The sequence below is a fragment of the Pseudopodoces humilis genome, chromosome 4, assembly GCF_049639895.1.
Source record: "Pseudopodoces humilis isolate 2021_Gansu_Grassland_sample_001 chromosome 4, ASM4963989v1, whole genome shotgun sequence".
In the NCBI taxonomy this organism is placed as follows: domain Eukaryota; kingdom Metazoa; phylum Chordata; class Aves; order Passeriformes; family Paridae; genus Pseudopodoces; species Pseudopodoces humilis.
Window position 1 is genome coordinate 30,872,215 of NC_142203.1, and position 26,690 is coordinate 30,898,904.

The 26,690-nt window shown below is 38.5% G+C and overlaps 1 protein-coding gene across 1 annotated transcript in view; it reads left to right on the top strand.

Annotated features, from left to right (window-relative positions):
• Positions 1-26,690, top strand: part of RNF38 (ring finger protein 38) — a 107,685-nt gene that overhangs the window by 31,591 nt on the left and 49,404 nt on the right. Inside the window, exon 2 of the mRNA XM_014260979.2 lies at positions 23,788-23,858. Within this exon, the coding sequence (XP_014116454.2) occupies positions 23,788-23,858 (71 nt within the window). The remainder of the gene's footprint in view (positions 1-23,787; positions 23,859-26,690) is intronic.

Sequence of the window (26,690 nt, forward strand, 5' to 3'; positions counted from 1 at the left end):
GGAGTGTTTTTCCTAATTTGTTACCTTTAAGTATGTGATGACAATTGATGTATGGAGTCTTATTTTTTAATACTTTTATCTACTTTCTCAGATCCTTTCTGGTGATCTCTTTGTGTGTTTCTTTCATGTATTTGAGCAAGGAGTATGATGTTTTTCTGCTTATACGTACAGTTACAAACCCACTCAGCAGCTGGTATAAATAACCACATAAAACCTAATTGTGTTTTTCACTAAATTTTCTCTAATTCCTTAGCAAATGTGGCCTATTTTTTTAAAATTGCTTGAATGTTCTGTCTTGAGGTACAATCAGTGAGTTTTAATAGCTGAAATGCATTTAACTGTTGAAAGACAGGGAGTCAAACTTCCTTGCTATTTCTCTGCCTACAGAGCTGGTGAAATGTGTGGCTTTGTGCTTAACTCGGACAACCTGACCCTGGTGTACAGATCTCATTGACATTTTCTAGGTTTGAAAAAGGAATTATAAAGAAGGACAGTGTCCGTGGGTGCTGCCTGAGTTGTGTGTCAAGTGTGGGTGTCACTGCAGGCCCATTTACTGATGTTACCAGCTACTAACAGGTACCTGCCAGCAGAGAGGCTGCTGCTTGTATACACAGGGGGGAGCATTGTGGGGGCTGTGAGCCCTTGGACCTTTCAATGCCAGTTGCAGGAGCACATTTTTCACTCAATCAGTCTAAATAAACATGGCATAAAATTCTAAATGGAGGCTATGTATGTACTACTTGTTGGGATGAGAAAAGAGTTTGAATTAGGCTGTTCCCAATGTAACATGAGATAATTGTAGAATGGCTTGGGTTGGAAAGCATCTCAGAGATCATATAGTTCCAACCCAACTGTGAACAGAGACAACTTCCCCTACACCAGGTTGTTCAGAGCTCCATCCAGCTTGGCCTTGAACAGGGATAGGGCATCAACAACTTTTCTGGACAAACTGTTTCATCGTCCTCACAGTAAGGAATTTCTTCCTGATATCTCATTTAAACCTGCTGCCTTTCAGTTTCAAGGTGTTGCCCCTTGTTCTGTCATCTCATGCCTTTGCAAATAGTCTCTTTCCATCTGTCTTGAAAACTCCTTTTAGGTGCTGGAAGACTGCAAACAGGTCACACCTAAGCATTCTCTTTTCCTGGCTGAACAGTCCCAATTCTCTCAGTCTTTCAGAAGGAAGTGCGACTGTTTTGTTCTGGTTGTAGAAGCTAGAAGGAATTAGGGTGTGATACAGTAATGGTGCTGCATTCACTTATTTTGTTTTGTCTGTTTCATGTGTTAACATGGGAAGGAATTTCCAGAACTGAATCCTTAAGAGAGTATCTTAGAAATAAAACCTAGTAACAAAATTATTTTTACAGATATTTCTTCAGGCTCCTGTCACATGCTAGATGATCTTTTAGACTAGTACTGAGAGACAAAACTACTGCATGGTGCTGGTGTTTCTACATCTGGTCATAGACTGCCCTTCGTTTGTCTGTATATTGCATCCTGGTTTTTTAGCTATGTCCTCATGATTCCTCGCCTACTTGGGAGCTGGGCTGTACTCTGTGTGTGTCTGTGTGTGTAGCTTTCAGTCTTGCTGTTCCTGCTGAGTAGAATTCTGGTGAGTTATACAGTGAAGATGTCTTTGGATTGTATTTGGCTAAGGGAAACTTGGAAAAAGTAAAAACCGTGAAAAACAATTCTGAATGCTGGTGGCATTCAGATTGTGAAATTCCTGGCTAAACCAAATAACCTCATCTAAAACCAGCCAAGCACTATCCACAGTGTTGTTCTTGAATGTTGTAGATACTGGTTTCAGTCACCATTTTAGCTAATTTTGAAAGATTCTCTGCCTTTCCAAGTAATCTGAAATAATTTGGAAATATAGTTTAGCTTCCTTGTAGAGTGATTTTTATTAGCTAAAAATTGGGTTAGTTTTTAGATTTCTTTTCTTTATGTTCTACTCAGTTTGTGATTTTTACATTAGAAATATACTCAGTTTGTGCATCAAGCATTAGAATTAGAAATCATATTGAGGGTCAGCGTGTCCTGCATGCAACAGTGTTTGTGTGTGTGTGTGTGAGATTTCCTGATGTACAGTTAATCGCTGAAAAATGTTATTTATACACTGTAGTAGTCAAGGTCTAACAGAACTTCCATACATTGCTGGGAAAGACCTTTCTATTTTTACCAATATATGATTCTGTCATTCCTTTTCTATTTCATTTAACATGTGGGGTGTGTGGGAGTGTTGTCATTTCAAGGTTTGAATGTTAGCTGTGTTTCATTCAGCTTTTCTGAGTAAGCCAGGATGGTAAGAATGGCTCATTATACCTATTCTACTGAAGCTGCAATACCCCAAGGTTTAGTTTTTTGTTTGTGTGTCCAGTTTATTGCTTTGATTAATACATCTGTGCTGGATCTACTGTCCTTGTAGTTTTTTTTCTTTGGTGCTATGTATGATAACATAAGGGCCTTCATCTTGGGCCTCCCTACTTCCTTTTATATTGATGAAAAGATTATTTGCACTTGGTTTAAAAGGATAAGGCGTAAGAATGAAGAAAGTTTATCAGCCTGATGAAGACACTTATTTTTGAAATTTTGCTCATGAAAAGCAGGTGTGGATTAGGTTTTCTTACATCCCAATTATTTCTTAAAGCAACAAACAAAACTACATAATAGACCTAATCTCATTTGGTTTGCCTCCTGTTAAATAACATCAGCTATAAAATTATAATCATATTTCAGAGACCCATTTTTTGGCCATTTTTCACCCTCATTTACTTCATGTGCAGGCCACCATTGATTACAGTATCTTTTCAATTTCTCTTGAGTCATGGGCTCACCCTGAAATCCTGTTCTTTATGACGCATCCAGGAGCAGAGCAAATTAAAACAATTTTTTTTGCAGGAGCAGAGGAACGCATTTCAGTACTCAAATTCCCAGTGTTTCATAAACTGTCCAAATGCAAACACCTTAAAACATGTTTCCACTCTACCAAGAAGTGTGAAAATGTATGTGCAAAATACCAAAAATTCAAGATGCATGTTACCATAGTGCAGAAACAAAATGCTTTCTCTTGCAGCTTGTGCAGAGCCCCAAACCAAAATCCTCCTGCCTCTTTATCAGTTCCCAGTCACCCCCCTTTACTGATGAAATACCTCTCTAAAGTGTTGTGCCGATTGTCCTGACTTTGGGTTTTCTGAAGTCCCCAATCAGAAGGTCGGTATGCACTGGAATTTGTCTGACTGAGCCCATGTGCTTGGAGTGGGTAGTCAATCTGGGCAGGGCACCCTGTCTGTCTCACTTGGGTTACCAAAAACTTGTCCCAACTGCAGACTCCTTTCCATGTGCACAGCACCAACTCACACAGCCAGGCAAGATATTTCTACCTCTTACTCTGGTTTGTGCAAAGGAGGGAGCAGGGTGGTGGTCCACAAAAGGCTGGCTCCCCAGTCATCAAAACTTTATCCCATTTGTATGTTTTAACAAACAAAGCATCAGCATCCATTGTTTACAGATGATGTGACTTTAACTAATTAGTATTCAACCCCCTATTTGCCCTGCTAATTAGTCTGCAGGTGCAGTTCTTCCCGGTGTCTGACTCCAGGGTCTGTTTGGGGTAGGTGGTCGCTGAGTTGGTGGTCCACTGCTGGAATTTCCTCTCCCCCAGTTACTGCTCAGTCCTGGTGGCTCTCATCCAGACAGCCCATTCATCTTGGGATTGTCTTCCCTTTTCCTTAAAACAAACACTAGCCTAGCATATAATGTTCACAATGCAATTGCTTAATCATACGTGTCTAGCTACATCTGCTGATTGACAACAACAAAACAAATTGTGAAGTTTGATTCAGATCTTGAGGGGCTTAATACAAGATGTGCATATGCTTTTGTCTGGATTCTGAGATCTTCAGCTGGCCTCCATCGTGTGAAGTGGTGCAAAGGTATGTGCAGATGGGGTGGATGAACCATAGGGGAGAAAATAAAATATGCTTGAGGCTCCGTATACTTGGTCTGGGGATGCTGGGAAGCAAACTGTCCCAGCCTACTGCAACAACAACGTAAGACGTGCTCCTGACTCTGCATACTTGATCAGGGGAGGTGAGCTTCTCTGGGTTATCACAGCATAGTCTTCTCGTGCCCTAGGTAGGGTTACAGGGTTTCAGGGTTTTCTTGCTAGCTCTGGAGATTTCCTTACATGTCACAGTTACTAGAATAATTGTCTTTGTGTACTTCATGCAGTCTGGGTGAGAGAGACAAAATACCAAACTTCTTTTACTACATAGCCTCTAGACTTCTGACCTTTTTTGTTTCCTCCCTTCTCACATTTACATTCAACCTTTTAACAGTGGGGGTAAAAAAAACCCAGCAAACAAATGAAAAATAAGCAACCATGTGCTTACAATATTTTTGAGAAGAGATGGTTGTTTATGTTCATTCTCAGTTTTTTCTTTCTCAAATTCAGGCCTCAAAGAGGCCTTGGTGGGAGGAGGGAAGAGTCTTTAGAAAGGATATTGTACCACAGATTCTGTTACATGAGCATGGGTTTTCAGTAAGTAATTTTGAGCCAGTACGATGCACAAGCAGAACAATGTAGAGGTAGAATGACAGAGGATCTGTGTGAAGCTGCAAATTGCTCAAAAGCTTTTAGTGGATGTTTCTGGACAATAATACTGTAATGAGGGAGCAGGTGGCATTTGTAGAATGCAAGCCTCTTCTGTCTGAGGGGTGTTCTGTGTCAGAACACAAGGAGTGCTGTCATGTCATGCTTTGAAACTTGGGAGGATGCTGGTGCTGTGGGCATATCAGTTCCAGCTGAGTTCTCCAGAGCTGCTAGAGATAGTAATTTTCAAGAAGACCTGCAAATACTCTTCTTTTTGAAAAAGAAAGCCCATTCTTTCTGTTTAAGAAGGTGTGTTGGGGTCTGTATATTCGTGTATTTCAGTGGCAAAGACCGGCTTGCAGTAATACTGACAGTTTGGCAATTAAAAGAGCAGTTTCTTTCCTAAAAACTTGAGAGTTCTGTGAGCTTCCAGTTGTTTTTCTGTTCTTACTGTAAAACCTGTGATAAGCTTGTTTCTCTAAAACTAGCTTTTCTGGAAATTTGTCTCATTTCATGTCATTGTTTTATCTGTTTCCTTAAAAAAGGTATTCAAAGTGAATGTAAGCTTTAGGATCTGGATTAATATTTCCATAGTCAGCTCTTAAGTGGAGGTTTCCAATTAGAAATGTGTGCTTTTGACCACTGTTCATCCTCCTCTCTCATCCCCCCATATGTTGGTAATTTAATGGCTTTCAGCTGCAGGTACTGATATGCAGAGATTCCTTATTAACTTCAGCCTGTTTACTAGTGGTAAGAGTGAGGACTACAGGAGCAAATGCTGACTGTTCACAGTCACCTTCCAGTTGTATGTTCGGAAAAAATGCTCAGAGAACTCACTTGTTTCATGATTTCCTCAAGGATCAAGGTGAATCTGACCATTCTGCAGTTCCCCAATGATCTTTTGGCCTTCTCCCCCAGACTGGTGTAACATTTGCTTTTTCCCAGTCATTAGGGGCCTCCCCAGTCTTCATGTTTTTTACATGACTTTAGAAGTGAGAGAGAGGGCCTTGTCATGGGATTTCCCATGTCTCAGTACTGTTGGATTCAGCAAGTCTCATCCCATGGATTTGCATGGATCAACTTCTGTTACACAATTTCTGACTAAATCGTCATCAACTGGTGGCCATTCTTTGAACCTCTTTGAACCCTGTCTATAAGAACAGGAGTGCTTTGCAAGGAAGAAACAAAGACATTGTACCTCTCTCTGATTTGTCCCCGGGTACACTATATCACCTACTCCATTCAGTAACTATCCCGTGTTTTCAGAGGTCAGCCTTTCACTGTTCATGGAGCAGTAGAAACTCTGTGTTACCCTTCAGATGCTTGCAGGTCTGGCAGCTGAGCTTTGCCTTTCCTAATGCCACTCCTGCATGCTCAGGTAATGGATATAAATTCTTCCTTTGTAGCCTAGCCTTGCTTTCACTGCCTGTATGCTGCCTTTTAGCAGTTGAGTTCCACCGTGAGTTCTTTGGCTGGGCTGATACGTGTACTTGATTTCCTGAGTATTAGGCTGAACTCTTCCAGTGCTTGGAGAATGTCCTTTGACCTGCTTGCTTTCTTGTGATCCTTTACTCACCATTACAGCTTTCAGTAACCTTCCTCTCTGCCTCCAGGGTTTAGAATTGCCCTATGTTTTGGTCATTACCACTGAGGCTGCCAGTGATTTTTGGATCCTCAGTTGGTACTTCCCAGCTAGCAAATCACAGATGTGCTTAGTTGTACACCAGCCCAGTTTAGACTGTCCAGTACCTACATTAAGGATATACTCTTTATAGATATTCTATTCTATTCTGTTCTGTTCTGTCCTGTTCTTTTTAGTGTGTATCCCCACCTGCTCTGTTGTTTTGTTACGAAGATTAAAATAATTCATAAAAGCCAAGGTTGTGATCAGAAACAATCCTCAAGTTGTTTAGGGTGCTCCATCTTCGTGGGAGGTCTGTAAAAAAGACTTTTGTCACTATGCCGCATTTCCTGACATCTTTTTCTGATGTGAATCCACAAACCCTTACCCACCCGTTGTCCCCTAAAAGAGCTCCATATATCCAAACTAGTTTTCTGCATAAAGGCACCCTTTACCTTCTTCTTCTCTGCCTGCAATTCCTGAAGAGCATCTGTTTGTCCATCACAGCTCTGTCATTCCTGCCAGATCCCAGTTATTCTGGTCACGTTGTGTAGTGACTGGGTGCAAAGCTCCTGTTCCTCCTCCTGTGTGTTTTCAGACTGCATATGTTGCATGTACACTTCAGACAGAGGCCCCTTCAGCCTGTAATGTTGCTTAAGTTCCTCTCGTTCTTGTCACTCAGGGTCTTTTATTCTTTCTACTGCTACTGTCCAGTTCTTCACTGATCTCTCAGTCTCCCTTTCTAGTTGGAGATGATGCGAGTTTGAAAGTAACTTAGCTGGTAAGAATTGATGTATTGCCTTGACTGATGCTGCTGTTTGAGAAAGTAAGCAGAAAGCATAATATCCATTCACAATGACTATTTTTTTTTGCCTGCTGCAAACACTGGTACCTCCCTTGTCGAAATCGTGCGTGTTGGTTTGTTTGATGGTTTTGGTTTTTGGGGTTTTGTTTGTTTGTTTGTTTTTGTATTTTTAAGATGGTTCAAGAAAAGGAAGAGAGGAGGAGGAAGAGAGTTTGGTGACCAACTTCAAATCTTAAAATAGAATTAACAGTTTCATGTTCTATTATTAGGGTTGTATTAGAGATTGCTGCTCATACTATAACCTCTTCTGTGGCAGAATTTGTCACTTTGCAATTAAAACATACTGCAGGCAATAGAATTTGGCATTCCTGGACAGAGCCCAAGTAAATGCTACTGTTTGGTTTCTTTGATCCTTTTTTAATTTAAAAACATAATTTCATTTTGATTTGAAAGACCCTGAGTAGTAGAGGTTTTGTGGATTTGGCTGGTGTTTATAGTTCCTGCAGCTATATTCTGTTTGTATACAAATTGCTGGGTAATTAATAATGTGATCTAATTTGTTTCCATTATATGTACACAGTGTTGAAGTTATACTTGAATGTTTACTGTTAACTAACAGTAAAGCTTATGTCGAGAATGTATTAGAGGTTTTTTTTTAATACCCATTTGAATACATTTTAATGCTTCCCTGTAAACACACAAACACAGAAACAGACCATGCATACACACAGTTTGTTGTAGCTGGAAAAACAGAGCTGTGACTTGGACAACTTGAGTTTGCCTGCGAGTGCTGTCATCTGATTCCAGTGAGACTGACAGCACAGTTTAGCCTTCTTGGGCTGCATCTCCTGCCATCTGAGTGTGTGCACATTTCTGATTGTTCTTCATTCTTTTCAGTTCTTTTCTTCTTGCTGCAGACATTGTGCAGTGACCCAGTGATTTGAGCAGGTGATTAAAAGGAAGGCTCTACTTGTGAATTATTTTGCAGGGGGGTGTTTTTGAGGGAAGCCTGTTCAGCAGATGTTTGTTGTATAATGGTAGGTAGTTCTGCTGCGTCAAGTTCTAGTTTTGTTTACTAACTTCTACCGTTTTGGAGAAGTGCAGGTGAACCTTTTGTACTCATAAGTGGCCTTCAGAGTGTAGGTTGTGGAGAGAAAGGTTTGTGGAGTAGGACCACAAACAATACTTTGTTTTGTAGTGAGTTGCAGGGGTGTTGTATGACAGAGTTTAGCTAGAATTAATTTACTGCTGTGATTAGGAAACCAAGGTTACACCTTTGAGGCAGCTATATTGGCAAAATCATATTCTGCTGGGAGAAACTGCCTCAGTCTTACATATAAAAATTATCTTTAACCTAGGTTTGCTTTTGAAACGAAGTAGTATTTGTGATTTTTTTTAAAATTATGTCCATGTTTATGTGTATTGCCTTAGCTTTTTAAAACTGATGGTAAAGTAATAAAGTTAAAATTTGTGTCCTACTGTGCACTGTGTTGAGGCAACTCACAGATTTTGCAAGGTATCAAATGGGCAGATACAGTTAACACACACATTGAAAGAAAGAAAAACATGAGCTCCTTCTAGTTCTAGTTCATTTAGGATTTGAGTTCACTTGTCTGGTAGATGAAGGCACTTTGCTCTCAGCCTAATGTCTGATAAGCCTGTCCAGTGCAAACCATACTGCTTACAGTTTTACTGGGTTTTAGGTACCTTGTAATGCCTGGTGGAACAGTGCTGGGAAGGATTCACAAGCAAACTATGCATTGCATGTTTTTATGAATTAAGCATTTGTGGCTTCTTGATTTTTTATTCCTTTGTTTTTCCTAACTATGGTGAAGGGACAAGACTCTTTTATTTACTTCAGAGGACAGTTTTGCATTGGGAAACTTTTGTTAGTCCATTTCTCTAGGTTATAGACTTAAAGTAGATGCAGTCCTTAGGGTAGGGAGAAAAAATTTCTTTATATCCATCATGCTTTTGATGTTAAATAAAGAGCAGTAGTTTAAGTTACTCTTCTCATGTTACCCCTCTGTTTATAGTAGGGGGGGACAAGGCAGAGAGTTGTAATAGCAGAGAGTTGCACTATGGCAACTTTGGTCAGTCGCTCCAGATGAGGATCCCATTTACAATTGCGCCAGGTTTCAGGCAATGCCCCTCTCGCTCAGTTGGTGACTTCTGAGCATGGAGTTAAACAATGTCTGAGAAGACTATGGATGCATGGAGAGGAATATTTCTATCGTTGTGTCAAGAGTCACTAAGCAGGTCTGTTCTAGTCTGATCAGGGAAGCTAGCTGAAAGATCCCTGGACTTTCTGTGCACTTTCTTGGTCATAGATCTCTCCTCCTTGTATAGGAGCCAAGCTACTTGTGCTGATGGCTGTAGGAGTTACAAAGTAGCAAAGAAAGTGTCAGCACAGGTGTGGTGCCTGGCCATGAGTGTATGTACTGTTGGGTGGATAAACTGTATAAGAGGAGGTACCTCAAATGTCAAGCATCTGTGGGTTAAATACTTGATACAGCTAATAGTTCAGACATTTTTACAGGACCACTTTTAATATTCATCCTGTAACTATTTAAAAATAATTTATGTTGTGGTTTCATAATTGTTCCATTCAAAGGTCTTTTGTTTATCTGTAGTAGTGCTTCCAGCAACCACCCAATCCCAGTAACAAATTAGCAAGTTGCTTTACATTTCAGAGGAGCAATCTGCTCAGGTTTTGCAACTTCATACCTTAAAAGCAAATGCTGTTGTAAGTCAAGATATGATGTGTCTTACTTTGTTGTTGGTTTTACTTAGCATATGTTTATGCTAGTGTGCCTTACATTGTGCTTCTTTAGAATTCATAAAGGTTGTGCATGCCTTCTGTTCACCTTTAACATGGGGGAGAAAAAGCCTGAAGCAAAACCCATAGGCCACCACAAAAATGCCTTCACAGGGCAACTGAATTAGCTTGGTTTTAATTAATTTGAATTGCCAGTTAAGGTACTTCTTTGATTTATGGTTTTCAGTTTAACTTTGAAGCATTTATCTAGAGAAAACTTGAATCTTACTAGTGAACGAGTGTATTTCCTATTGAACATAACATTTGAAGTCTTATTTGCTAAATTTTGTGAGGAAAGGAGGTAACTTAGAGACACATTTAAGGAATTTATATAGCTGCACATTTTATTGGCTTCTTGCATTCTGTGTTTTAGGCTTTTGAAAAACTGTATGGTTTACTTTGTTTCCCTTGATAAGATTTTTTTTTTATTTCTTAATTGATTATGGGCTTCTATTTAATAGAAACATAAATTAAATTTAGGCAACAAGCTTCTTAAAACAGTCTTGAAAGACAGATGTGTTTTGTCAGCGTGCTGAAAATAGAGTGGCTTTGAGAAATCAGGAAAATGGGAACAAAATTATTTGGGGGAGATGAAAATTTAAGAATTATTTTTCTTGATACGTAGTATTTGTAGAACTAGTGATTTAGTATTCACCTTCACTTTGTCTTCTTTTTCCAATACGTAAAAATTAGACTTTTCTTCTAGAATTTGTAATAAATTTACTAACTTTGAAAGAGCAAGCTATTAAACTCATTTCAACAGGAAGAGGAACAAAAGACATTAGCTTTTGAAAGAACATCCTAAACGTCTCTGGCTTCATTTGATTGGGCAAGAGCTTCCTTCAGAGGCTTAACTGATCCTAAAAGTTCAGGATTAATGTTCACTCTCTGAAGTATTCTATTACTTTTTGGATCTTGTTCTAGACAACTTAGGTTTCAAATTCAAGTACATTTGAAAATAGCTTTGATTAAGTTTAAATACAGTATTTTAATTTAAACTTTCATATTTTTACCTGCTGGTTTCTGATGTTAAAAGACTCTTCCTTGGATCAGGGATTGTAATCAAGGTTGTGCATATATTTTTATGTTGGTCCATCTTAAATTTTCTTGGACAATGTATTACTATGACATTTCATTGTTCTGCATTTTTTATCATTTGTTATGAAAGGATTTGGAATAGAAATACTCTTCTGAGGACTTCTCAGTAACTGACAAGTAGAATGTGGTAAAAATGGGGCTGTGTGGCTGTTTGAGTCTCAGTGGACCTCCAGATGGAAGAATCTTTCTGTATGTGTATTCTGTATGCTGTGAATTAATGAGAAACTGCCTGTATGCTGCATATTTTATAGAGCCAAAGATAGATAGTTTTAGATACCTTTACCCTTGGTATCACCCATCTTGTTGGTTTTGATATTGGTCACGTTAGGCCATTTGATTCCAAATATTTAGCATAGACAGATGGGTTCAGCTTGTGTTGCTTGAATAGATACTTGACAGAAAGGTAAATTACCTTTCTGGTGGATACTACCTGCAGTGATTTCAGAATAGCATGTTAGTTGGAGCTAATTTTGTTAATGTGCTCTTTCCAAGAAAAAAAATATTTTCTGTTGAGAACCTTAGATGAGTTTTGGAAAATGCAAGGATTATCAGAAGTGAAAAACTGAGTGGAGTTTAAATTAGTTATGAAAAGTGGATGACTGAGAATAGTTGGGCAGATTTATGGGGGATGGATCTGTCACTCTTCACTTGTCAACACCATCTACATGCAACTTGCCGATCCAGGATCCCAGAACTATTGTTTGTTGTGAGCTAATAGGCTGTGCCAAAAGAAGGAGAAATACAGTGCTATCTTCTGTGCTCTCTCCAGACAGAATTGCTATTGACCAGACAGGATTATCCATTTGTTCTGAATTATCAAAGCTTCCAGAGCTTCTTTACTGGAGCTATTAATGTCTTACAAAGGTGAAATTAATGTAAGCATTTGCTCCCATTTAAAGTTAAACAAACTTAACTCATTCCATGGCTGACAGGTTTCTAATCTGAGTGTTGAATATGTACCAGAAGAGTGCTTCTGTTAACTTTAATGATCTTGCTAAGACCTGGTAGCCTGTGGAATATGGATAGACCACTTTCTCTGTTTTTAAAAGAGAAAAGGCAACATTGTGCAAAAATAATGACTGATCCAACCATACTGAAGAGTTGCCCTAATTGCAATACTCAATAGGGCATTGTGGGTGTTCTTCTTACAGTGAAAAGCATATTTAACTCAAGAAGGTTTTCACCTCTATCCCAGGGCATATGGTTATTTTCAGAGGAGTTTTTTTGTCTGCTGGTATTGCTGGAGAAACTAAAGTATTTTTCCTATGTTAAATTTGGGAGGACTTTAGAAGATATATTCTGCAGTCTCCAGGGTTCACGACAAAGAGAAATGCATTTTGGCTCAGAAAGTTAACTCTATCCTAGAAGTGATTTTGCCCCTCTTATCTGCTCTTATGAGACCCCAGTGGGAATACTGCACCCGTTCTGGGGACCTCAGTACACAAAAGGCATGGACCTGTTGAAACAGCTCCAAAGGAGGGCCACAAAAATGGTCAGAGGGCTGAAGCACCTCTCCTTTGAGGAGTGGAGGTTGTTCAGTCTGGAGGAGAGAGGTCTTTGGGAAGACCTTACTGTGACCTTTCAAAAGGAGATTTAAAAGACGAACAGAGATTTACTGCCAAGACTTGTAGTGGCAGGGAGCAAAGGTTTTAAATATAAGTTTCTCAGAGTACTTCTTCATTAAAAAATTTCCAGTTACCTAATATGCTTCTCAGATTTGAAACTTGGCACAGACTTGGTCTCCTGTTGCCAGTGTTCTGATTTACTCTCCTTATGGATGTCCTTTTAAATTAAAGAACTTTTAAAACTCAAAATCATCCAAAAAATTCTGAAAAGCTGGAAACTGAAAGCAAGAAACCTGATGCTTTCTGTGTACCTGATTGCTGACAGAATTACTTGTAGTTTTTTACCTGTGAGTTATGCCTGTAATAACTGTCTCTCACAGAATTAAAACTGGGGATTATATACCAGTTGATATCCTTCCTCAGGATAGATTGTGTAGAAGAAAAAGGTTTTGAAAATGAGCAGAGAGGGTGGACATGGGCGAGTGGGATATAGGTGAGGACAGGGACTGGGAGCTGTGGAGATGCCTAGGCACCTTGGGAAAGGAATACCAGGATCAGACAAAGTATGTGGTGGTGCATCTTGGTTTTAAAAGCCAGAGTACAAAAAAAGGAGTTGTAAAAAATTCCCCATGACAGAATTAGCACAGAATTGTTATTTGGTAAAGCTTAATTTTACTTACTGAATGTTACTCCAAAAACTTAGAACCTGCTTTTTCAGAGAAATATTCAGCATTTGATGGTACATAGATATTAAATTTTCTTCTTACTTCTCAGAAGCTTTGTCTCATTAATGACAATGATACTTCTGCTTGTGATAAACCACATTGAGGTTCCTTGAAATGTTTCTCTGTTTGTAAAAGCCTTGTCAGCTTGAGACAGGATATATCCCAAAAGGGAGGAAAACTGATACTGTGGAATTGAAATCTCTATTATAATATACTACAAGCAGCACTGGGTTAAAAGAGGCGTTCTGTCAACCTTTTGTTCTTTTACTCCAAAGTAACTTCTGTGTTATCATCATAGCTTGGTTTGTTCAGGGGACAGAAATATTACTAAACGTTTTTTATGATTTTTTTGAGAAGTGGGTGTGGTGTCTCTGCCTGCTGATGGCCTTATACTCTGCATGTATGAGAAAAAGACATAAAATGTTCACTGTTAACATGTTTTTCTTTGAAACAATGCTGGGACAAATGCTTACTAATTGGAACAAAACCAAGAAAGACAGGAAGAGAGACTTATTTCATGGCCTGTCAAATATAAATTAACTTCTTTGTTTAGTTTTGGCAAGTTGCTCCTACTGATTATTAGTGTAAGTTGCAGTTGTAAGCATTTAATGGGCTTCAGGGAGGTGAGGGATGTGGGGAACTCATACACAGTAACAGAGCACTACTTAACTCTCACTTCTCTGAATTGTCTCTTAGAGCAGTCTTGCTTGTGTTCAGGTTTACACATTTTATCAAATGAACTGTCATTAGAGGGAGCTTGGACTCTCTCTAGTTTGAAACAATTTCCTAGAGGTGGCTTGATCATGTGCCTTTAACAGTGCTTTAAGAATTTATTCTGTTTCAAACAGATACTTGCAAGGTCAGTTCCTAAGTAGGAAATGCCTCTTTATTACTCTTTGCTTTATGGTTAGATTGAATATGCAGTGAAAATAAAAGACAAAAGAATAAATAATTGAAGTGCATTAAAACTTTGTTTCTGGGATTTCACTGACATTGGACTTCATGGCTCTTTCCTGTTTGTGTCAAAGACGACAGGAATTGGTACCAGCAATATTTTTATCACTGAAGCATTCTCTTCTCTAGGCTAGGCTGGATGGGAGCTTTAAGGCTTTTATTAGAAAAACCCGATAAAAACCGAAAACCCCAACCAAACAATTACTACAGTCTTTCTGAAGTTAATGCTAGATTTGACAACTCATAACATAAAAAACAGGCAGGGGGCAACAAGCTGAAGTTTAGAGTTAAAATTGTGCTCCTATGCCTATTTGGGTTTTTTTTTGGGGTAATAATGGCTGGGTTTTGTTGTTAAAAATAAATGTATGCCATAGAAAGCCCTTTATTAATCGCATCCAGAAAATTTGTATAGCAGACATTGCTATTTTAGAGACTAAATGAAATTCTCAAGAGAAGATTAATTTCAAGAAAATCAGTTTAATAATGTAGTTACAAATAGAGAAAAACAAATGGCTTGAAATTTCAGGTAGCTTTTGAAAAATAACTTCAGGAGGCTCAGACATTCAAGACAACTGATTCTTAAAAACCAGTAATTCAAATTCCTATAAAGATGGAAATAGAACAGTGTAGGGGATATCTGTGTGATCTTTTATGCCCATACCAGGCCTTTAATGTAGCTGTGCTTGGTATTTGCATCTCTTGCTTCAGCTCCCACACAGTGGTTGATGAAAACTAAATTCCAGAACAAGATTAAAAGATTTTATCTTTTTTTTAAAGTGCTTTGTGTCTTGTCAATTTTATTCTTTGTTCTACATTTGATTTACTTTCAGCAAAAGTCAGCCTTGAGTTATTGAAAGACTTGTTTTCTCTCCTTTTCTAGCTGTTTGCATATGCTTTATGGTAACTGTGTTTGGATGCCTTTTGGGCTTACCGTGCTGCTGTTAGCCTTCTTTTGAAAAATTACAAGAATGGTCAAAAAGTTTCTTTCTTTCTAAGTAGATATTGAACTTCTTGGAGGAGAGGCTCCTTATGAAAAGGTACTGCTATATATTGGCCCTTTGGTACTACTTTCTGTGGTGAGTTTCACCTCACTCTTCCTCTGTAGAAGAATGTTACCATTCTCTCTGGAATGGCTGTAAATGTGCATATGAAGGGTGCAAGCATCCTTGCGCAGAAGCAATTCCGATGAAACAGCCTTCAGGGAACAGCAAGGAAACTGTGACTATCTACTGAGCAAAACAGCCACAGCAACCAGATACCACAATCTGGAGATACTGTTCAGAGTTTCCTAGCAAAAGTGTCCTTCTCTTGCAGAACTTCAGTGTAGAAAGGGAATTTCATTCTAGATTGTTAATAAACTATGAATTATTTTTGTTATGTATCAGAGATAACTCCAGTGTAGGAGCTGTGAATATTACTGTAGAGGAGATTAGAATGGAAAATAAAATATTGCTTTAATCTCTGTGTCTTAAAGCACGAAGCTTTCTGTCTCAAGTATTCTTTGTTAGGTGGGTATTGTAAGAGTCCTCTAGTACAGCAGTTAAGAGGAAGTATGCTTTTGTGCTTTAGCTGCAGAGGTCGTATGTTTCAAGCTGCAGCTTAAGTTTATGTCAGTTCTTCAGAAAGTCACCTCAGAATGATTTTGTCATGAGAGAAGATAAAAAGAGAATGACTGCTTAGAGGGGAAGGAACTGGTGATTGTGTTGTTCACTTGGTTCAAGTACCTGACTGCCATATCCATGGGAATAATTTCTTCTGAATCTGTACATCTTGTCTGTAGCAGCATGGAATTATCTGCAGAGTGTACAGGTAGATCACCCACTAAGAAACATACTGGTTGTGGGACTAATTGTTTTTGGAAATAGTTTTGGAAAATCGTTCCCTTCTCCACACAAAGGTTGGCTTATATATTAGGTGTTATTTCTGTATGTCCTTAGAGCAGTTGAGATGGTTCAGACTCGTGTTATGTTAAAATCAATAATCACACAGGCACTTTCCGCTTTCTTTTCGACATACCCTTTTTAAAAGGGTAAAAAGAAGGGCCCTGGAAATTACTGACCAGTCAGCCTCACCTCTGTGCCCAGCAAGATCATAGAACAGATCCTACTGCTAGCTATCTCAAATCATAAAGAGGACAAGGAGATGCCTAGAGACAGTCAGCGGGGCTTCTTCTCCGAGGGCAAATCAAGCCTGACTAATCTCACAGCCTTCTATGTCCTGACTGCATCAGTGGACAAGGGAAGAGTACAGATATCTCCCTGGACTTCTGCAAAGCCTTTGACATGGTCCCACACAGTGTTCTTGTTGCTGAATTGGAGGGAGAAGGATCTGATGAATGTACTGCTTGTTGGGTATGACATTGACTGGCTGCCATGTCCAAAGAGTTACAGTCAACAGTTCAGTATCCATGTGAAAACCAGTAATAACTGGTGTCTCTTAGGGGTCTCTACTGGGACAAGCACATTTTGATACATTAATCAATGGCATAAATTGAGCAGAACCTCAGCAATTTTGTGGATGACACCATGCTGAGTGGTGCAGTTGATAGGCTTGATGAAGGGGATGCCATCCATCTCTAGATGGCATTGAGAGGACCCATGTGAACCTCATGGAGTTTAACAAGGCCACCTGCAAGGTCTTGCCCCTGGGTCAGTGCAATCCCCCATTTCCATGGAGCATGGATGAATTGATTGAATGCAGCCCTGCAAAGAAAGACTTCAGGTATACTAGTGGATGAACATCCACATGAGTCAGCGGTATGTATTTACAACTCACATGTCCTAACATGCCAGGCAACATGCTGACATACTAACAGCCATGTCCTCAGATGTCTGAAGAGAAGCATGGCCAGCAGGTCAAGAGAGGTGATTCTGCTCCTTCTACTGCACTCTGTTGGGACCCCCATCTATAGTAATGCATCCAGTTCTGGGGTCTTCATGATTTTAGATGGAAAGAGGGTAGATTTAGGAATATAAGGAGGACAGAAGGAAGACAGTTTTAGCAGTGAGGGTAGAGAGATACTGGAGCTGGTTGCCCTCATGTGGATGTTGTGGAGAAGTTGTAGAAGTTCCATCACAGAAAGTATTGAAGGTGAGGTTGAACAGTGTTTTGAGCAACCTGGTCTAATGATAGATAGAATAGATGGTATTTAAAGGTTCCTTAAAATCCACATGGTTCTATGATTCTTTGAAATTAGCTTGTACCCTATTGAATCAGCAGTGAATTTTCCCAGGGAATCCCCTGAATTCCCAGGGAATTACCCTGAACTGTCTTCTGGTGCAGGATTTTTGGTTGCAAAGTTTTTAAATTATTTCCTGGTCCTGATTTCTTCTTCCATGTTTGACACTTGCAAAAAACTTGTTTGAGACAGCTGGAAACAGTGTGATTTTTATGAATTTGGTTTGTCAGAGATAGGATACAGAGGTAACAGAGCGGGAATGGTCTAAATAGCTCACTTGACACAAATAGTGCTTTTACCTTACTTGTTTATATAGTTCTTTTTCTCTGATTGTGACTTACTACTAGGAACCAGACTCAATATCCTGCTAACATTTTGTTCATGCTTGGCTGTGTAGTCTCTTGAGATACAGTTTGTGTCTTGACATTTTGAGTGTTAAGAGCACCAGTAAAATACTGGTACTGTGTTTATGCGTGTAGTAGTATTTCTGCATTAAGCTGATTTCCTGAAGGTTTATTGATGCTGTAAATTTTTCACCACATGATTTTTTGCTGAACAGCTCCTTGAATAAGCAGGAATAAACCAAAGCAAAAAGAATAGAGCAAAGCAAATAGAGCTGTCAATAAGCCTACAGAAAGCATTTCTTGCTTTTGTATGTGCACTGTAAAGATATGAAAACACACATTTTAGAATACTTCATGGTTATTGAGTCTTTGGTTATTCAGTAATGATGCATTGTTAGTTGAGGAAAAGTCTTCTCTTGTTGTACTTGATACCTCACTTGAGCTGCAAAACTACAGAGTATATGGGGAAGCATGTTGCTGATGAGTTGAAACCTTCAAACACTTTACAGCATGAAAGTGATTCACATATTTTTGCAGGCATGTGCTTAGCTTAAAAATAAGCAAATATTTTCAGAATTTGGACCTTGCAAGGTGAAGTTGGGTGGCTGCCAAAGCAGTAGCCTCTTTCCTTGTCCCAGACTGCTGTGGAGGGGATGAAATGAAATGGTTGTCTCTGTGGGTTAGTATCTGAAGTGTAGTTGTTCTCACGCTTCATTAAAATCATGCAGCTGCTAAGGTTAGTGGAGAAGGAAAAAGGCAACAGATAGGCCACAGTACTTGTTGTATGAGGTGAGGGGGCCATTATTATAAGTGTGCTAAACTTTTGACGCTATGTTCTCATCTCGATTGGCCATCTCTTGTGCGACAGTCTGGAAAAATAGCCATGTTGGGGTCTGGGGTCTTCTTGCTCTTCATCAGTTCATCATGTCGTAACAAGTGGTTGCCATGTGGTCATCTTCACACTGTCTTAGATTGGTTTTGGTGGGAGTTTCTGTTAGTTTTATAGTCCATGTTGAAATATAGTTGTTACAGTTCATCAGCCACAATCTATGGACTGTCTATTCTAGCTATTTATTTTAAAATAGTATTTAAGTTGCATGGTTTGTCTGTACTAATTGTTATTAACGTTCAGAATTTCAGCTCCAGGTTTCACTATAATACGTCTTTTACTTACACAACATGACCTTTTAGTTCAGATACAGTTCAGCTTGTGTCGCAACCATTCAGACTGCAGATACCTACTTTCAAATACTAGAACATTTTCAACACTAAGGTAAACAGTATGTAGATGGGGTTATATTCAGATGGCTGCTATGAGAGCCATTTTGTGGACAGTTCCTGGAGTAAGCTGTCCAGTTTATACTGTAAATTTAAATTGGATGTTCCTTGAAGTAAAAGTGTTCATGCAGTCTTGTAGAAACACAGCAGAAACCTCAGGTAAAAAGAATTTTCTTATGTTCTGCTTTGTATATGAGTTTTGTCTATGAAGATGAGGCCTGCCTCATCTTCAGGCTTTTTGCTTTACTAAAGTAAGTTTGTCTGTTCTTTTTTTAAGCTCTGGTATTGCTAAAATATGTCAGACTTCAAGGTTTTAAAATACAAAGTCTTCCCTTTAGGTTTCTCTCCTTTTCTCCAGAAATGTCTGAGAGGTGTCATTCAGTCAGAAGTTTGACTAGAAGGTACACTTAACTTATATGCAATTAATGTAGGCCCAGATTTAATTTTGAACTCTCAGTTGTGTCATTTTTATCCCATTTCTTGCTGGTTAGTAAGCATGCTGTTTGTTTCTCTGATAGCTGGAGAAAAAGGAAAAGCTGAGGGAGCTTTTTTTGCAGAGTGTTCCTCTGCATCTTCCTGATGCTTACTGGGTATGTAAGTTCTCACTGGGTGTGTGGAATTCAGGACAGCATTCCTTGGCTGAGCATTGTGGTGGGGAGAAGAGGCTGTCAGGTTTACCAGTCATGTTGACTGGGCTGGGGTGTGGAAGGGGACACCAGAACTCAGAAAACACCATCAAACCTATGCTGGTTGTAGTTTGACAAGAGCATGGATTTCTTGATGAGGGAGAAGAAGGAAAAGAAGGAGGGAAGTTCAGGAGGTATTTTATCTTTTTTTTTTTTTTTTTTTGTTTTCTTCTCTAGTGACTTTAGGCTTCTTCTGGCTAGAATGTGTTCCAGTGTTTCATCACAGCATCTTAGATACTTCATGCTGAGGAATTGCTTTAAATTATCAATGTTATGTCCCATACCATGCAACTGAAAATTAATTGCTCTTGCTAGAGTGTAATAAATTCTATCAACAACTTAAGTGGATGCAAATCCATGGGATTTTCAAATTTCTAGAGTTTATAAAAGAAAGGGGTGGAAGAAAGAAGGGAAGAATGGCAGTCCTAGTATGCACAGTATGCAGCTAGCATGCAATGTATCATGTTTCTTCTTTGTGGTCAGATTTGCAGGCATAGGGAAAACAGTTAAAGAGTATTATAATGATTAATTTGCAGCCTTGCTCTTACTTGACCAACCTGAGTAGCTGTATTTTGTATTGAACTCCCCTCTAATTTTTCTATTGTAACAGCAAAATATTCTGTTTACCCATTAAGTAACTTCTTCATTGCAGTTTGAAAGGCTCTTGAATTAGAAGAAGCATCTAAAATCTAAGTAATGTGCCACAGGTAGAGGAACATTGTTGACTAGCACATGATAATAATCTGCAGGAGTGGTTTGCATTATTTTGTTGGAAAGTGACGCTCCTAGATCAGAGACAATTTAACCTCCCTTCCTTGTATCTTTTCAAGTAGACTTGAAAGTAGCCATCCATGGCTGTATCTCACCAGAGATATTTACATGTACTCCATTCAACTCACAGATGTTTTAAAGGGAGCAGTTAATTACTACTTGATCAAATTCAGACTTTGTTTATGTGCATTTAGTAGTTTCCATGCTGAAGTCTGCAAATCAAACCTTTAGCCCAGGACTTGTCTGATTCATGCGAGTTAGTAAGACTCAACAGCTTAACTCTAGATAAAGTAGGTTTAATAGTACAGGTGTCATACACAAATGATTTCGTAATGAGACTGGTGCTGGAGAGTCAGTGAATGTATTAATCAGTGTCATTCATTTATGCAATGAGATACTTCCAGTAGGTCTGATGTTACTGAATTAAAAGGTTTGAAATCACACCTCTTTTTCCCTTTGACTAGGATTGTGTGTTCAGACAGTTTAAATTGGCAAGCATGAAGCAGGCCTTTCAAACCTGATACTGATTCTCCTTTTATTATGATGCAGAAGTTAGACAGAACCCATGCAATTCTGAAGATTCTTTTTGCTGTTCAGTTTAATGTGTGGGTTTAGAAGAAGAACAATCTCTTTCCTATGGCAGCTGGGGAGTGCACCACTCTTTCTTGCCTGTTCCAAAAGAGCTGATGTTTTTCCTGGAGTGCAAGTCATAATACTAAGCTGGGTATCTCACTTTATTTGAAGAAAGGTGTGTTATATATATATATACACATATAGTGCCTCAGTTGAAGGGCATTACTCTCTACCCTGTCTGATACTGGTAATGGTGAAGGAATGCCTGATCTGGTGTTTCATGTGTATACCTGCTGTGTTTTGGAGGTGTCTCAGCATAAATTGAGGCTACTCTTTTGTCACCTAGGTATTACAAGCTGTGAATCTGAGAAAACCAACTGACTGTTACAAAGTGCCCTGTTACTTGCACAGCGTGTGAAATTGCTTTGGATTGTGGGAGAGAGGAAATTCAAGCTGGGATTAGGCTTGAGAAAATGATAGGCATTAGACCTCACAGTTGCATCTGCTGAACGCAGTAGCAAGGAAGTGCATTTGGGAAGGTGCTGAGGGCTATGGCTCTGCATGCCACATTCTGCCCCTTACGTGGAATATTGATAGCATTTTCCTCCATCTCAGTCAGCTTTGCAGAGATAATTCTTCACTCAGAATTAAAGCTTTGATTGTAGTACCCCTAGGATATGCTAGCCTTGGAGTGCAGCTAGTCTTGAGTTGGTTTGAAATTCCCTGTAAATTTGGGGATATGAAAGTAGTTTAACTGAGTTTGTATCTACTCCCTGCAGTCAGTGCAATGCAGATTGGCTTTTGTTCCTTTCAGTCCTCTGGCACCTTTAATGGTTAAACAAAAATTTAGAAGTCTTTGACACAGCCTAGAGAGCTGCTGAGGTAATTTTTGAGATTCTGACTCTGCTCTTCCTTGCAGGTGGATGAAAGGTGATTAACTTGTCTTCAGGTTTGTGGTTCAATCTGCCAGGAAGAAAGTGCTCTAAAAACATAATAACTCAGTTATTAAAAAATGCTTTTCTATTTTATATATGTGTATATATATATATTTAAGATCAGAAAAGTCCTACAGGATTTCCTAACCTTGTAACTCAACACTATATATTGCACTGACATTAAGCAGAGCCTTTAGCCGGCAGTCCACTGTGTCAGTGTCTTCAGATCTGTTACCTCTGCTGTCCCCATTCAAGGAACTGCATTATCAATGCTGTCTTTGATGTAAATCCTTTTCCAAAGGCAGCTTTTGGTGAGGCTGTTGGTGAGGTCAGCCAACTCAGTGGTGCAAAACAGCCAGGATGTGTGTAATGCCTTTACTTTTCACAGTTAGGGATTGTGTCTTACATCTTGCTGTTGTACTGTAGGATATTAGTTGACTGGAAATGAAACAAATATGTCATAAAGGCCATGAATCCTGTTGAGAGGAAAAAAAAAAAAGAATTTAAAGGAAAATGTTTCCATATTTTCTGCTAACTGCACTTGGTTGTCTGCAGTTGAATTTGACTGAAACATGTAGATAAAACCTAAGCTAGACTTTCTCTCGGTAATGTGGATATTAGAATTGTAGGTATGGCATCATGAAAACTGATGAGCTGCCCAGGTGCCTTGTGTGGTATTACTGACTTGTACCTCTGCTATTGGAGCTGTGTTGCTACTGCTGGTATCTGTTACAGCTAGAACAAAGTCAGCTTAGCATTGTGATGGTGTGTGCGATCACTGTTCGTGAAAAGCCTACCTGTAAAGCATATAATGTGGATTTGTAATGCCAGGCCCACATTTATGAGTTTTAATTTATTAGGGAGTAAGTCTTAGGAATTTCACCTCTGGAAATTACTTTCACTATCTACATGCATAAATGCCTGAAACAAGTTTATATGTATTTGTTGTAATTTGGCTGAACTTAACTATATTTTGTTGCCTATTTTCCTACTTAAGACCAATTAAAGAGGTTGTATTTCATATCAGTTCTGCCTCTGGGGTAATGGGCAGAAAGATATCAAGCCTTGCCTTTAATCCTCTGTTCTCCTGGGTTTTGTAGGTTGCTTTTGAGCTTGAACTGACTCTGGTTTCAAGAAAACGCGTGCAGTGTTTGTAGTGACACACTTGTGGTTTGCATAAGTCTAAATCAAGTAGGAGGGGAGCACTGCATATTTCAAACAGTTTAAAACTGGTTTGTTTTTTACCTTTTCACCTTGAAACTACAGTGATTTTTTCTTTGCCTTCCCTTCCTACAAAAAATACACAGTACGATCATGCTCTACTGCTGTTCAAGCCAGTACAGTGACTCCTATGGCAAAATAATATTTTTTCTGAAGTGATAAGTCAGAAAGAAGCTTTGTAAAATATTTTCATATATTCCTTGGACAAAAGTCTCAGGACTGGGGTAAGTCTTCATAGGGGTGAAGGCTTTTGTTCCTAGGCATAAAGAAACTTGTATAGAAACATTAAGCAGGCAGAAATTCCATTACCAGAAAACTAGACACAATTAAAACTTTGACCCTGGAATTTTCCTCTTTTATTCTTAATGTATTGCTGGAATGTCTGGTGTGTGATTACCCAGCGTGCTGAAAATATTCTATAGCACAGTATATAATCTCGAGTTGCGTAGTTTCTCCTTATTTGTATATGTGCATATGTACTTTACTGCATTTCTTTGTTTTGGATTGATGAATTAGGTATAATTGTATTCTGTTTAAAAGTCTTAAAAAATGTATATAGGAAGACATTGGCACACTTATTTTCATTTTAGTAATTTTTTTCTCCCTTCCCTCCTTGTTTTCCAGGTAGTATTGGTACATCGTTTCAATGCCACTCAATCCATCAAGATCACATTTGTACTGATGACAGTGACAAGGTGAGATTTATGTGAATCTTTCATTCACAAGATGCATATGCATTTCCAGGGTTTTTATGTATTGCTTTTACTACACAAAGATGTATTGTTTTGCAGATATAACAGTCAGTTTTCAGAGTTACTTTGTGAACTGTCTGTAGCCTAATAAGATATATATTTTTCTCCAGACAATCTTTCAGACAGTTCATGACAAATTTGTCTTTAGTATTGTATTTTTTTTTATGCTTGTGTTCCTTTGCTGTTCTAAATATTTGTGATACACCATATTGACACCCTCAGTTAATAAATAACAACAGTGGTTTTGCACGTTTCTAGATAAGGTAGGATGTCTTGTTTCTTCTGACTTAGAGCCTAGCTATGTGTTCAAAGCTGCTTTTTTTTTTTTTTACTGTAGCAGAATTTTCCTGTTTTGGAATTGGGAAGCTTTTACAGATTGGAACTTTTTGTTCAGTGGTGCAGTCTCAAAATAGCAACCTATCTAGTCGTGTGCATGTGTTTCTGGAACCTTTTTTTGACACATTTGCAGATTAGTTTGCTTGGGGTCGGTAGGGTATTGGGTATTAAATGTTCAATGATACTAGGATCACTACTGTAATTGTGGCATACACAAAGAGTACTTTTGAAAGGAATAATTTTGACATTGAACTGCTTGTGAGACTGGCTGTTGATGGTTTTTCCTTAAGCTTTATTGTCTGTAAATACTGCAAATTGATTAATATTAGTTAAACATGTAATGTGTCTTACATTATATGCAAGTATGACATGTCATAGTAAACTAACTTTTTGGCCAGACATGCCTGGAAAGGGGCAGGTATTAGTCTAATTCTAAATCATTTTTCTTGGGAGGTAAAATGCAACCTGCATGGCACTGCCTTAATAAGTGCACTAATCGTTATGCTTTGAAATTCTGGAGTAAGTTAATTTTATAGTTGTTCCAGCTTATCCTAGAGCAAGAGTTGTTATCAGAAAGAGTTTCTGTTACTGATCTACTGCCTTCCTATCTGTTTTTTTTTCCTCTCTCACTCTCCTTCCTCCAATTTTGCGGGTATTTTTTTGTTTTGCTTTTGTTTTGTTTTGTTTTATTTCATAGGGTTTTTAGGGTTCTTTTGTTTGTCTGGGGGTTTTTTGGGGTGTTGTTATTGTGGTTTGGGGTTTTTTTTTTGTTTGCTTGTTTGTTTGTTTGTTTTGTGTATGTTTGTATTTGCTTTCTTGTTGGGGGATTTTTTGGAGGCATTGTTGGGTTTTTTTTGGTGTGGTTTAGTGTTTTAGCTTAATTTTACTTTTAGGTACCACCCTAGATTTGGTTACGGGTTCATCCCACAGAATGCTATCCAGAACATGGCCAACATTATTCTAAGTTTACACTTAATTATCTGGTTAGCTATATTTGGCAGTATTCACTGCTTTGTTTTTTTTGGGCCCTATGTACTCTGCACTGGAAGATTCTTGGGTGAGGAATGTATAGGGGAAATTTAATTTCAAAGCCATCCTAGTGCACCAACCTAAGCATTTTCCTTTTGTGAGCCATCACATGGAAGACGATTTCTTGTGTTACACTGATAGTCTTCCCTTAGTTTTATATTGTATCAAGGCAATTAAAACTGGTTTAAATCTTGCTGGAAAATGCTTTTGTTGGGCGCTTCACTGGTTTGGGGGCAGGGGACTAGGAAGGGGTGTGGCAGCTTACCTGGTATAAATTTCAGAAGTGTGGTTGTTTGGCATACCATATGTCTCCATATTAATAGAGGAATTGGGCCAAATGTTATTTTTGCATATTTAGAGATGGTGGAAGAAAACAATCTTTGTCATTGGGGTTGATTCTGCACCAATTGAGCAAGAACTTCCAACTGTAAATTTTACTGAAGTAGAACTAGTATAAAAAGCAGAAAGAATGTGGGTTTGGGTCTATTAAAAAGACTGTTTTTTTCCTTCAGGTGTCATGTTTATTTGTTAAGGGTTTTGATTTTTCTGTTAGAATGCATGAAGCTGTCTGACTTGAATTTTATAGGAAATTCTAGTTGATTACTTGATTAAAATAACCACTTGTTTGGAAAAACAAGGAACAGTCTGCTTGTCCAGGTCCTTCTGGATGGCATCCTGTCCTTCAGGAGTGTCAGCCACAGTACTGAGCTTGGTGTCATCTGCAAATTTGATGGGGTGGCACTTGATTCTTTCATCTATGTCACTGGTGAAGGTATTGAATAACACTGGTCCTGATACAGATCCCTATGGAACACAATCTGTCACTGATGTTTACTGGGACTCTGAGATTTCAGCCACTATCCTCTGGATGCCCATTGATGGGGGTTTGTTGATTTTTTCCAAAGGGTTTGTGTATATGTATATACTTTTTTAAAATCATTACTAATCATTTCTAAAAGTAGCTTGTACTAGGGTACAATTGCAATTCCCTATCACTTTTTGCTTGTATGCACATATGCCTACATTCTTGTGTCAGTTTTGGTCACACTGTGTTTCCACTATGGTTTCCACTATGAGTTACTTTGAAAATCAGGTTCTGATTTATTCTGCCATTACTGAGAGATACCACCTGTTCATATTGGTATTAATATAATTTAAATTATATTAAATGCAGGATTTAATTGATTTATCTACAAATTTATTACTTGTTGGGCCTTTTTGTATTCATTCTAGAAACTTTATGAAAACCATGCATTTAAAATAGTTTGACATGTCTTTGATCAGTCAGTGGGCATATTTCAGCAAAATAATTTATTACTTTTTGCCTGATTACGCATAACTGGTTTTTGCATTGTAGAAGAAATGTAAAGGTAAATATTTGACTGGCAACCTATATATATTTTACAGTAG